Source organism: Tachypleus tridentatus, chromosome 13, assembly GCF_004210375.1.
Source record: "Tachypleus tridentatus isolate NWPU-2018 chromosome 13, ASM421037v1, whole genome shotgun sequence".
Lineage (NCBI taxonomy): Eukaryota > Metazoa > Arthropoda > Merostomata > Xiphosura > Limulidae > Tachypleus > Tachypleus tridentatus.
Window position 1 is genome coordinate 1,285,633 of NC_134837.1, and position 14,605 is coordinate 1,300,237.

Here is a 14,605-nt window from a genome sequence, read left to right on the forward strand (position 1 = left end):
ACCATATTGAGCCTTTGTGGTTGGTAAAATATCAGTGTACATGATTGCTTGTATATAATCTACCGTTCTGAGATCGATATTAAACATATTCTATTATAAGGAGTACACTCAACAGGCCAGGAAGTTTTATATATACACTTTATTTTTCTATAGATATGATTAGTACATTTAATATTTCTTAAAATTATCAGTTTAATTATTTTGTATTACCTGTTTTCAATATAGAATATTTGCTAATGTTAAGCATGAAATAATTTTAGAGAAGTTACCTACCAATATGACAACACTTGCTGGACCAGCGAAACTCCATACCATCCCTGTCTTCATATCAAGCCAGCAGCTATCAAAAATAAATCAATAAATATTGAAATCACTCTTGAATCTTTTTCCTTAAGCTGTATACATACATACATACATATATATATAAATATAAAAAGTTGAGAGTCAATAATGAAGCAAGTTCTATAAATACAATGATTTTAACTTACTTATGTTCCGTTCCGAATCCTGATGGATGTACAATAGATGAAGTTAAGACTATCACGAAAGGAACACCTAAGAGAGATTAATTGTTAAATTGTTAGTGTGCAATAATCAGGAATTTTCTTAAATTCGGTTTTATCGTCCGTGTAAATCAGAATTAAGATAAAGTCATGAACCCTGATGTGTTTAAGATTGTTTGTGCATTTAGAAGAATGTGACTAGACTTAAATAATTTAACTAGCTTTTCTTCTTTCTACGCGTGAAGTTGAAAACAAAAAAAAAAAGGAAGGAAATGAGCAATTATATATATATATATATATATTCGTTTAATTACTTTTGTTTAATGTTTTAACCAATCATTGAACTTCTCGGGCATTTATTTTACTTAAACATTTAAGTGAAGATAATTTGAGAGAAATATGAAAAATTTTATAATTCTTATCTCGTGTCCCAGTTATTAACAAGACGTAAGCCGAATGGTTTCAAGTTCGTGCCCTGTTGACAGAATTTTGAACCACACTTTGGGGGGATATAGTTGCATTATAAGATTGAGCAGTCAAACTAACTGTTTGCACGATAATTGGCAGTGGGTGACTTTTGCTGCTTTCCTTCTAGTCCGTCAGATCAAACTTAGGAGAGAACTATTGCAGGCAACCCTTATGAAGCTTTACGCGAATATCAAAAACAAACAAACTCTTGTATTTTTCGCATTTCAGAATAATTGCTATTTTAATAAGTACAATGGCTTATTAAGGTTAATATGGAAGATACGATGCAAATGTTTAATTTATTCATTCAGCAAGAAATTGAAAATAAGAGAATTATGAAGTTCAAAACCCACTAATAAAGTGACAATTTTGCGTCATTTTAACATGTTGAGACATCAGAAAATGCTCATTCCAACTCTATAATCTTATAATTTTTAGCCCACCAGTAGTACAGCCGTATGCTTACAGACTTAACACTAGAAACTGGTTCCGTGGTGGGCAGAGTACAGATAGATCTTTGCTTTGTGCATAACATCGAGTAACAACAAACAGCTTTAATTTTTATTTAAAACGCCCATTTCGTCCTAATAGTTTTAGAAATAACAATTTATTTTAATATGTAGAAACATGAAAATAATTAACAGTACCAAGATAAAACATTATTTTGCAGTGATCAACTGGAATATGTAAACTGGCGGATGTTACAGTTAGCTGTTATGATGCAATAAACGTCCAGGATTTATATTTACGTCACAACTGTTGATATTGATCGAGTTTTTCGACGGACTTTGTGCTGTTATTTCCAAATATTTCTGAGCCAGTTGTCCACCGTTATTTATATTAATATGAGGTTAAGTGTCGAGCGTTATGAATGGGTGGAAAATAACGAGAAAAGGTTTAGGTAAGGTTTACGAGATTGTTATCTACAAGCTAGCCCGCTATGGCCAGGTGGGTTAAGGAGTTTGACTCCTAATCTGAGGTCGCGGGTTCGAATCCCGGTCGCATAAACATGCTCGCCCTTTCAGTAGTGGGGCGTTATAAATTACGGTCAATCCCACTATTCGTTGGTAAAGAGTAACCCAAGAGTTAGCAGTGAGTGGTGATGACTATCTGCCTTCCCTCTAGTCTTACACTGTTAAATTAAGGACGGCTAGCGCAGATAGCTCTCAAGTAGCTTTGCGCGAAATTCAAAACAAACAAACAATGTCTGGCAATGACGTCATAATACGATAGTATATCACAAAGCTGGTAGATACGATCATAGAAACGATACCTACATGGTATTGTATACAAGCCATAGAGCGTGATTATCAACAGAGGCAAAGGTCAACAAAATCAATCAGTCATAAACACACAAAAGAAGATATTTGTAATTACGAAATATATTATATTTTGCAAACTACTTGCCATAGCCAAACGCATAGAACCAATAAATTCGAAGTCGGTCGACTCGTGTAAATACTACAACGATCATTTGGTACAAGTGGAATCCTTCTAGCAACATCCATGAAAAGGCTGCGAGGATCGAATAATGCAAGATTCCAGCAATGCATAAAACCTAAAATACAAAACATTACGTATACTAGACTGAAGAACACAAGTCTTTACCGGTTAATTATTAGTGAATTAATAATAATACTTAATTAAAACATTATTTATGTGTGTTTTATAAAGTAGTGTGTCTATAATGAGGCACAGAGATTAGAAATGTGCATTAGATGAATCGTTCAACGGAAATATAGAAACTACAAGGTGCGTCTCAACAGAAACCTAAAATCAGGTTCGATTCACCTCGGTGGAATCAGCAGATAACGCGATGTGACTTTACTATAAAAAAATACACACAATCTCAATAGAAACATTGAAAATAAAAACTGCATCTTAATAAAAATATAGACAACCGACAAAATGTTTTGCAATAGAAGTATTATCAGAGAAAAGTATATCTTGACAACTGTGACAGTGGTTTCATTATACTATTTTATTTAACGATAACCAGCTATGTTCTGAATATTAATCAGGTGTACTACATGAACTTACAATCAAATGACATTTCTTCCCTTCTTTGAATACAAGAGTCGTAATTCACCATATATTGTATATATCTGAGTTACTGACATGTTTTCTCTATACATATAATCAACAAAACAAACGATACATATATTACTTTCAAGTTTCTTATTTCCTAGGCTTTTTCTTAAATTAAACCCTAACATTTCTTTTTTGTACAAAACAACTATAAACAATAAAGGAAATGTACATTACCTGTACACTTATTTTGTACTCTTTTCTATTAAGAAACCTGTAAATAACATTTAAAAAGTACACATACACCTCTATGTGTTATTACTTTCTCAGGCCAACCTGAACGACAAAATCGTCTGTTACTTACGGGCACTTCCGTTTTGTCTAACCCTACTACAACAAAGAAATGTGTCACCAGCAACGAAGCGCTGACGTTACAAGTAATGGTGCTACGCCGACAGCGGAGGGTCTGAAACGAATGGAGCAAGTAAATATCTGCTTTTCCTCTAACTTATTTACTTAAAATTAGAGATGACTAATGAAGATAGTCCTCACGTAATTTTGTGCTAACATTCAAAATCAAACCTTTTATTATTTCATTCCGACCCAGAACACTGAGCAGTTACCTAAATTATGAAAGAAACACTCATGTATTAGGCCTAATGAAAAGTAAAGTGCACGAAAAATTTTCAATACAAATATTATATGTTAACTATCTAGTTCTATCAACTGATACAATAAAATGTGTTAACAAAGTACTTAACTAAACTTTTTTTTTGAAGTTTTAAAATAAATTAAAGATGGTAAGCGTTCTTTTAAAAGATAGTAGAACTTCATGTCATCACACAAATTTTAGATGGTATAGGATACTGCGTGTTTTTTAGGAGACGGACAAGGATATTAAACGAAAAGTCCATAAAGTTACAGTTTAAAACAAGGACTTCTGCTTACACGTCAGCTGTATGAAAAATACTGTAAAATAGTCATTGTTGTTGAAAAAATTTGTAGTCCACAAACTTGGTCTACAGCGGTTATATTAAAATTAAACATACATTAAAATGGGGTAAAATTTGTCGTCCGCAAATTTGGTCTATAGTGATTATAATAAATTAAAATGGTGAAAAAAATTGTGTGTCCACAAATTTGGTCTATAGCGGTTATAATAAAATTAAAAGTACATTAAAATTGTAAATTTGCCGCCCACAAACTTGATTTATAGCGGTTATAAAAAAATACATTAAAATGGTTAAAAATTTGTCGTCCACAAACTTACAGCTTTGGTTTTATATAACTCGTATAGCAGTTATAATAAAATTAAAAGTACATTAGAATGGCAAAACTTTGTCGCATACAAACTTGATCTGTAGCGGTTATAATAAAGTTAAAAGTAAATTAAAATGGTGAAAAATTTGTCGTCCGCAAACTTAGTCTATAGTGGTTATAAGAAAATTAAAATATATAAAATGATAAAAATTTGTCGTAAGCTTGATCCATAGTGGTTATGATAAAATTAAAAGTACATTAACGTGTGATCAACGTTGTTATTCTAATCTTCATACAGCGTCGTCATATCTAATTTTCCTATCTCCACACGGTTTCTTCAAGTTTTCTTGTCTCACGTCTATAAATTTTAAAAAGCCTGACTTTGAACTGAAACTTTCAAGACGTTCTTCCGTCGATTCAGGTAGATTGTCAAGATAATCAATAGGTTATCCGTGCTCTGCCAACTACGGGTATTGAATAGTAAATAAAAAAGGTGTGGACAAGACTGACTTCTGTATTTGCAAAGCGGTTTGTGACGCATGTAATCTGTGATCTTACAGTGTAACTGGAGGGTGGTAAATCTACTAAGAATTTCTTTGAATTTTGGCACGTTTTGCATTATTCTTTAAGTCATAACAATATATTATTGTTAAACCAAGCTTTTTAAAGTTTTGGTGTCTCTTTCTTTTATAGTATCAAAACCCTTTTAATCTCCAAATAATGTTTTCCGCAATATACAATTCAAAATAGAATATATTGTTGGTTTACGATAGATCCAAAGTTCAAAAGCTTTTGAATTTATTTTGTATGTAACGATAAGGGCCTGGCATGGCCTAGCGCGTTAAGGCGTGCGCTTCGTAATCTGAGGGTCACGGGTTCGCGCCAAACATGTTCGCCCTCCCAGTCGTGGGGCGTTATAATGTAACGATCAATCCCACTATTCGTTGGTAAAAGAGTAGCCCAAGAGTTAGCGGTGGGTGGTGATGACTAGCTGCCTTCCCTCTAGTCTTGCTAAATTAGGGACGGCTAGCACAGATGGCCCTCAGTAGCTTTTGCGAAATTCCAAAACAAAACAAATATAACGATAAATCACATTTACGAGCTCGCTAAGAGTAAACGAATGTACTCATTTTTTATCGAAAAACTAATTTAGTCTTGAAAAGCTCTCATATGCTCAGTTTTTTGGCGAATGATTTATCTCGACACACTCCCAAAGTCATACGAGTTTTGTACTTCTTACCTTAATCTTTTCTAATACAGATAACATGTTGTACGATACATTATCAGCGCTAATCTCAGCGCACACTGGTTGAAATTTATTTATTTTTATAAGTTTTCTGAGATCAATGTAACATTTCAATAACTGATCTCTAGTTGAGAATCGACTTTATCTTTACAGCCAAGTAATTATTTTTGCTAAATGTTATAATTTCAAACGTAAGACGTGAATAAAACCAAAAACAAGAAGTATTTTGTTAATAATGACACCTTTTCCTTTATTTCTAACTCCTTGGTGGATCCGCAGTAAGAATAGAGCTTATAACTTTAAAATTCAGGGCTCGGTTCCTGCTTGGTATGGTACAGGTAGCCCATTTGCAGCTTTTGGCTTAAAGCCAAACAAACAAATAAACAACTCTTTGGAATACTGAAGAGTAAAACAATTAACATAATAAAATGTGATTTTATTTTATAGTTTTAATGAGAGTAATACATGCATCTTTATCCTTTTCTCAGCCATAACAACACAATTATATTTTATCGGAAATATAATTCGTATGTTAAAACTAACTACTATTAATATTAACACGTGGTTAACATAGGGAAGCAAGCTAAAACATTACTGCAAAACTGATTCTGGCCTTTTCAGGGATTACTATAGATAGTGTAATAGTATACCTAAAGAAAACGAGGAAAGCGATGGTCAATCCTAAAGCAACTATTGATGACACACAACATACCAGTGACAATATTCGTAGAGGTTTGTTGTGTTTCTTGAGTGTCTGTAAATCATTAGTAGCCAAAATTTATATCACGAAAGCAGCGAAACTAATAAACAACAACATAAAAGTTTATATTCAAATTGTACCAAAACTGATCAAATTTCCCATAAATTTCGGCTTATAACGTATCTGAATATTTTTAATTCAACAGCATACATTTTTCCTATTACTTTACTACTTTTTTCTGAGGTATTCTAAAGTGCAATGACCATTCTAATTGTATAGAGCAAGGTATTAAATACATTAACGCACGTGGGTATAAACTCTTACAGGAATACATAAAACATATCTGTTTCTAGAGGAATTAAATGATAAGCAAACCAAACGATTTTTCCAGGTTTTAAAATATTCCTCAATAACGTGAAGAAAGAAAGATACTTACTACCCAGAAAAATCCATTAATACAGCAAAGTTTGTAAGATGAGAGCATGCGCAGTAAGTAGAAGTTGTGGTGGTCCACATCAAACGACAACCTGAGGTGTCCCATTCTGGATAAGTTACACTGAAAAAACATCACAATCATAATAAAATGTATATTTTTACACAGTTTATTTTCTTCTATACAATTACACTGCAACAAAACTTTAAGTTATAAATGTTTCTTTTTTTTTTGTTCTTTGCTATTATGAAACATCTAGAAACAATGTTTTATCACTTTTTATGTTAATCTAAGAATTACCGATCCCTAAAACATTTCAATATTTTTGATGCACTGTAATCTTGAACACTTTTGATATTTTATTTTTGGTGTTTGATGTAAATACAAAATTACAGTTTTCAAATTAACTGGAGCGTCCTCTCTCTCTTCGAGGAGGCTTCCTTGAAATAAATTTCAATTAAAGCTCACTTTTGTCGTATTTTATTGGGACTTTCTTCTTATTTGCACGAACTTTAAGATAACTCAGAAAAGCAAGACATAACTGTCAACTGGCAAAGGCAATTTCACAGATAAATTAAAATATTTTTCTAGTAGCTAGAAGACATTTTTTTCTGTTAAGTTTGCGTTTTGAAAATATTTCATAAGACAAAGTTGGTAGACCTTTACAAAGAATAATTAAAACTTTTCAAAAGATAAGAAAATAAACACTCGTAAATTACAGAATATATATATCTTTTGCAGAAAATGCCAAAATGTTCTAACTACTGTTACTACGTTTCATACTTTTAATGCACTAGGTAAAAAAACTCAGCACCTTTATCTACGCTTAAAAGACTTTCACATACTTAAGTATTTTAATTTTAAAATATCTATGTTATTCTATTAAACTATCATAGATTCTCTAGAATATTGGTAGTTGTCGTAGAATATATTTGGTATAAAGTGTAGAAAAAAACTCGTGTTAGTTTAATAATTAACTTGATCTAAACATGTAAATAAATATATCTGTAACCATAACGCTCAAATTTCGTTCATAGGTAGATGGGGAACTTCTTAGATTACATTTTTTTAAGAAATAAAGAAACGAGCACGTTTTTCCCTCCTTCAGCACAAAACACACTACAGTCAGAAAATGACCAAAGAGAAGTAGAATGTAGAACATGATGACAAAGATATCGTGTGTTGTTTTAATAATTAAAATATTTACAAATATATCTCGGTCAACAAACCGTACATAGTTTCGCTTCTTTTCACACAGAATGAAATTAATATGGATCATTTGCAGTAAAATAAAATATTTCTCTGGTTGTTAACACTTGCGACTAACAAAGTAATTGAATCATTTACAAAACAGTGTCAAAAGTGAGTCTCAGAATGTCTATAGCAATTAATAGTTCTCACAGTTATAAAGTAGAACTAATAAACTTAAAACTAGAAAATTACCAATTTGAAGACAGCCACGCTTTCTGAAAACTAGAAGTTCAGCTAACTAAATGGTGAAATCATGTTGTTTTAGTACAGCAGATGTATTTTGAAATAACAGAATTCTAATAAGAAAATATCTTGTTACGATAATTTTGAGATATTTAGAAGACAGAGTAAGAGAATGTAAAACGTAGACTTTTGTATTTTCTGAATTTAATTACATGTAGATTATACATCACAAGAAGGTTTAAACGTCATAAAGTAACGTCAGTAGACTGAGTTAAAATGAAACACGTAATATATAAAATAAAGAAAGATAGTTTGTGTTAAACACAATGTTCAGGCTAATTAGTTCACACATCTAGTTTAAGTTAATATAACTCTCCAATAACAGAAGTGAAGATTTTCAGCGTTTAGCAGGTAGGACTGGTAAAATATTCTTTCTTCGACGATAGCCACTAATAGTTTACGTTTGTTATTGAATCTGCAGAGCTGAGACCAATTCAAGATGGAGTTGTGCAGTCTACAAGTTTTGTACATGTAATATGCAAAGTGAAATTCGATTTATATTAATCAAATCTGAAGGCACGTGTGTTTATATTTTCATTCTATTCTATATCTCATTCATCCTAACTCCATTCACCTTTCCAAAACTTTTCACTCAGATTTTCCAATCCGTATAGTTGATTTCTCTGACTCTAATGGAAGTCGTGAAGGAAATCACAAGTTAAAGACTTAAAAAGGTAATGCTAACATAAATAATTAAAGTTAATACGAAGAAGTGGACCCATGACAGATTTATGTGACATTCTTGCAGAAGGGCAAGAGGTACACTTATAGAGCCTACTGTTTCCATGTTTGTTTGTTTTTTTTATACGGAAACAAATCCACCACATGTTCATAGGCTGTCAGAACTTCTGGTTCACTGTACTCAGGAATCGAACACAAAATGTGCTTCTTCTTGAATTAATTAAAACTTCTCTAGTAACTAACTGTCAATAACAGTAAATCTTTCCCATGCAATGATACCTTGGATTTTGGTTTTATAAGCAGTATTTTCTGAGCTAATTGTGGATTGGGTTTGTTTCTGATATCAATAAAAGATGTACTCGGCACTTGTTAAGCCACAAGACTTATTGCCTACTTCGGTTGAAACTGTAATGCTTATCTGGTTATAGCTTTCAAATCTAAGTTTCATATACTGAGTAATGTGAATGTTTGTACCTCTTTCAGAAACATTGTTCGCTTAATGCATTTTGTATATACTACCTCAGTGTACTATACCTACTTTCCAAATTTACTCTATTATATTCTAAAACCCACTACTAATGTATCACGATCTATGTGAAAGTTAAATCATTCATCAATTTCTTATTACAGCAGTGTGTGTGTTTGTTTTCCGTAAAGCAAAGCCACATCTGACTATCTGCTGAGTCCGCCGTATTACAGCTTTACAAGTGAGAAAATGTTCACTGCTGACTTTGTACTATGATTGTCGACTCAATTAAATACATAAATAATATATCATCTCAAGTAAGCGAACTAAACATAGTCTAAATTATACCCTTAAATATGCTGTATTTTTTATTGAAAGTTATGTCCAAACTTAAAGTGGAGGCACATGTTGTAAGTTGTTCAAAGCTACATCTGAAATTGATTGAATAGCTTCGTGTAAAAAACACGTTTAAAAATATCTACACGCACACGGTAGTATTTTATTTCATATTTGTTACAAATTATCAACCAGTCCAAGCTATTTCGTTCATATACATACAATTAGTTGAATGTATACTTTTATAAAATATAAGTGAACAAAAGGAAAAGAGATGATTTTTATTTTTCTTCGAGTTTGTTGAAGAAGAAAACATAAAAAAGAAAATATTTTATTATTTTACAGTTGACCTTAATAAACAAATAGTATTTATAATTATATACTGTTGGGTATAATATGTATTATGGTGATATTTTTATTATTACTTGATAATAACCAATTTTATGTAGAATTTAGCGAACAGATAGATTTAAAACAAAATCATTAATTAGTTGGTTTGGTGGATTCTTGAACAAAGAGGCCCGGCATGGCCAGGTGGTTAAGGCACTCGACTCGTAATTGGAGTGTCGCGTGTTCGAATGCCCATCACAAACGTGCTCGCCCTTTCAGCCGTGGGGGCGTTATAATGTTACGGTCAATCCAACTTATTCGTTGGTAAAAGAGTAGCCCAAGAGTTGACGGTGGGTGGTGATGACTAGTTGCTTTCCCTTTAATCTAACATTGTTAAATTAGGGACAGGTAGCGCAGATAGCCCTCAGTAGCTTTGCGAAGTTCAAAACAAAACCAAACAATCTTGAACAAAGATGCGATATTCAATGAAAAATATTCATATTATATTAATAACGAAAAACAAACTGTTCAAAAGTATAAAAGAAACGAGGTAAACAATATACAATTAAAGCTCTTCTTTGAAATGCCCAATTAAATATTACACGTATACTTAAGATAGATTATTGAAGAAGTGAAAGACGTAAGGTAAAAAGAACAGATGAGTTAAATTTTTTTTTTTTTTTTGGAATTTCGCACAAAGCTACTCGAGGGCTATCTGTGCTAGCCGTCCCTAATTTAGCAGTGTAAGACTAGAGGGAAGGCAGCTAGTCATCACCACCCACCGCCAACTCTGGGGCTACTCTTTACTAACGAATAGTGGGATTGACCGTCATTATACACCCACGGCTGGGAGGGCGAGCATGTTTAGCGCGACGCGGGCGGATGAGTTAAAGAAAGTTCTCTTTTCTGATATATGCCTTTTAAATAATTCTATTATAACGTTAAACAGATTAAATGTTATAATGTAGCGTATTCTACTTATCAAGTGATGGTTTTTAAAATTTTAGTTCTCCTAGAATCTTATAAAAAATTAGTATGTTAGTACTGCGCGTCTAGCTGTACACTTTAGGCATACGTTATTATTGCTCAGTCAATATGTACAACCTTGTTGTGTTCCAAAACACACAGCTAACGTTGCTAGCCCTGCCTTCGCGGAGATGATCCAGTCTCAAGATGACATCTAACCCAGCTGGGAGGCTTATAGAGTTTCCAGACTTCCCAACTGTAAAACCCAGGATATCTGAATTGACTTCGTTGGTTTCTTGACCGATTTTTCTTAATTTCCGACAGAAATAAAAAAATGAAATTCAAAAGTAGATCCGTTGGCTTTTAACATACATTTTTTATTCAACAAAATAAAAAAGTGCATAGCATGTGAATTAAAACGATTTTAAATTTATACGTTTACTTTCTTAAAATATTTAGGTGCAGGTAGTCCAGATAAGTATATATATATATATATATTAGGAACAGATATGTATAATAGTCCTCTAAGTACGAGAAGAATCTGTTTGTATTGTATTTCGCGCAAAGATGCACGAGGGTTATCTGCTTTAGCCGTCCTAAATTTAGCTCTGTCAAACTAAAATAAAAGCAGCTAGTCAACACCACCCATCGCCAACTCTTGGTCTGGTTTGAATTTAGTGCAAAGCTACATGAGGGCTATCTGCGCTAGCCGTCCCTAATTTAGCAGTGTAAGACGAGAGGAAAGGCAACTAGTCATCATCACCTACCACCAACTCTTGGACGACTCTTTTACCAACGAATAGTGGGATTGACCGTAACATTTTAACGCCCCCCAGATGAAAGGGAGCACATGTTTGGTGTAACAGGGATTTGAACCAGCGACCCTCAGTTTATGAGTCGAGTGCCTGGTCAAGTACGACTCATATAATATTAAAGCTTACCTTGCTAGCTGATATTTAAAAAAAAAGTTTTATCATCCATCGTCATGATTATCAGAGCTTACTAATATAACTATCTATAAACAGCCTAACTTAATTTGGACTTAACACTGTAAGATTTCATGATAATATATGTCAGTTAGAAAATTAAGTAAAGTCACTTAAACAGTTTGGAAGCGATGAGTTTTTTTTATTGTTGTTGTTAAGGTAAAATTTTGGTTATTTGTTTTGAATCCCCAATTTTAGCGCTGAAAGTCCGTAGACTAAACGCTGTTCTACCGGGATACGAGTACAAAGCCGCGCAGTGGGCTAGCTACCTGTGCTATACCCAAAGGAAAATTTTAACCTCTGAATCTTTACCGTTGAGCCACAAAAGGTCAAAGTGGCAATAACCATAACTAAGAAATCTTATATTTTATAAATACAATAATTTTCTGGTTTACTAAATGGTTTAACATATCATGTATGATTTAATAAATATTACTTAACCTATAATCATGCAGTACCAAAATAAAATGTTCAATTTCGTTTACGATTTAAACCTGAAACACGTGAAATGCGACAAGTAAATGCTCTTAGATTTGCATTATAAAACCAAATAATAACAACAGAAGCCAGACAAGCTAAAAGTGTTTATTTCACTAAAGTTTTTGAAAAGTTCAGTAAATGTTCCTGCATGGAAACGATTTCTGAAAAGATCTTTGAAACAAATTATGCAAAAGTTTCAACTGAGGTTAAGTGCGCATGATTCGAACGATGTTCGAAGTTTTGTGCCGCCATTGTAACGAGTCTATTTTCAAATCATTTCAATTTTGATTAATGTAGTTACGTGTTACTGCTCGCCACCACAATTTTCTCTGTGGTAAGCATTCATCTCAGACTATACAAAGTGATAAACTCTTATTTACGTATCAGTTTTCAATGCCACCCTTAACCAGATCAAATGCACGAAGGCCTATTGGATCTGCGTCAAGTCGAATTACGGTTTCTTCTCTCATCTTTCCCATGAGAACAGCCGCTGATTTTCAGAAGTGACTTGAAGATTGTTGATACCTTAAGCCTTGAGTGTTGTTGTTAGTTTCAAATTTTTATTTTACTGTTAAGAAAATCAGGATAAATACATATTTTCATCACAATTGTTTCTTAGATCAGAGGATTGTCTTTCGCAACTTTCTCATTCTGATTGAAACTATTACTTTGGATTAGAGTGTGTTCGATATTCTCCGTTGTCAAAATTGCTTTGTCCAAGGGTTTGCTTCCGGAGGTAACATTGAACTATCGGAAGAAGTTAAAGTTATGGCAATCACTTTCGAACACACATCTATCAACTAGCCCAATGCAGCTCCAATGGACTTTAATATCTTAAACAGTGCCTTTAAAGTCGTAGACCACATACATTGGAAAGTTTGTGGAAAGTTTATCAAGATGTGTGATCAGAGACTGATAGCACCTTACTTCATATAGAAGCTCATTATTATGGAAGCAGTAGTGTTTGTTAATAGTGCACCTCCAGAATCTGTACGATGGACGATAGAGGAAGGACTGATACGTTAGATTTATAAAGTGTGATTAACCTCAGTTTTACTTTTACACATTTTAGATAGCTGTTAAACAATGTTGAAGGGCCCAGCATGGCTAAGTGATTAGGGCGTTCGACTCACAATCTGAGAGCGCGGGTTCCAATCTCCTTCATACCAAACATGCATGGCCTTAAACCGTGTGTACATTATAATGTAATAAACAATACTTCTATTAGTTGGTAAAAAGTGACCCAAGAGTTGGTGGTTGGCGGTGATGACTAGCTAACTTCCTTCTAGTTTCACACTGCTAAATTAGGAACGCCTAGCGCAAATAGCTCTCTTGTAGCTTTGCGCGAAATTCAAACAAAGTATTCAACTTATTACATTATGTAACTATATAGTGGCGAACACTTAGTTAATTTGCTTGAATTTGTAATACATAGTGTTACTATTGTTACCTTCCATATACACGCAGTGTTGAACAGAATGTTGCATTAGATAAGAACATAGTATTAAATACTATTAAATATTTGTTACAATATTAGAATGAGTGATTTTAAACCTTATTCATGATCAAATTAGAGCAAGTTATTAATAGTAGCACACTATTTTACTGCTGTTTGGGTGGAAACGTCAAGGTTGGGTGCTTGAGTTAAGTGTCTTACTTATTGTTTGTTACTTCTTTAGTGACATAATACTTAGTTAAGTGATATTAAACGGTACTGTAATATTTGTCTGATCGTAGGAAGTAACAGGTAAACATATATGGTCATGTTCATCTTTAAAATAGTATTTATTCTCTGTTATCATATAAAATAGAGCACGGATCTTAGAAACTAAACCTGATATTACTGACATTTTAATAATGGGGAATATAAGAAGGTCTACAGAATCAATTATAATATAAAAGAGTTTACGGAATAGGATTTCTGAAGTTAGCGCCTTTTTTTGTTCGTTTGGTTTGAAGATATAAACTTTCAATATCTTAAAACCCATTACTGTTAATGGTGTATACTAAAAAGTCACACAATTTATTCACAAACAAATACATACACTTTGAATAAGGCCCTATTCTATTAAGGTATTAAACTTACTTTGATCCATCGTTTTGTGGTTTGAGGTAGTTTCCCAGTCGTTTGTAGTGAACTCCTACACCAGTCATTACAGAACACGCTGAGGAAAGTCGGATGTGTTCAAACCTTTCGGTAAGATCAGTTGGGTGTCAGACAGCTCGGG

General features: G+C 33.0%; 1 protein-coding gene across 1 annotated transcript; it reads right to left on the minus strand.

The window, feature by feature from the left end:
- Nucleotides 1–6,640: 6,640 nt before the first annotated feature.
- On the minus strand, nt 6,641–14,531 carry LOC143240051 (latrophilin-like protein LAT-2). The gene is made up of 3 exons (XM_076481873.1): nt 14,464–14,531; nt 11,050–11,220; nt 6,641–6,761 (listed from the first exon to the last, which is right to left on the minus strand). The coding sequence occupies exons 1-3, from the start codon at nt 14,529–14,531 to the stop codon at nt 6,641–6,643; spliced, it is 360 nt and encodes a 119-aa protein (XP_076337988.1).
- Between the last annotated feature and the right edge of the window lie 74 nt (nt 14,532–14,605).

Coding starts and splice junctions, on each gene's coding strand:
- LOC143240051 (XM_076481873.1), bottom strand. CDS start 14,531: ATGACTGGTGTAGGAGTTCACTACAAACGACTGGGAAACTACCTCAAA. Junction 11,221..14,463: donor CCACAAAACGATGGATCAAA/GTAAGTTTAATA, acceptor TCGGAAATTAAG/AAAAATCGGTCAAGAAACCA. Junction 6,762..11,049: donor GTGTTTTGGAACACAACAAG/GTTGTACATATT, acceptor ATGTTTTTTCAG/TGTAACTTATCCAGAATGGG.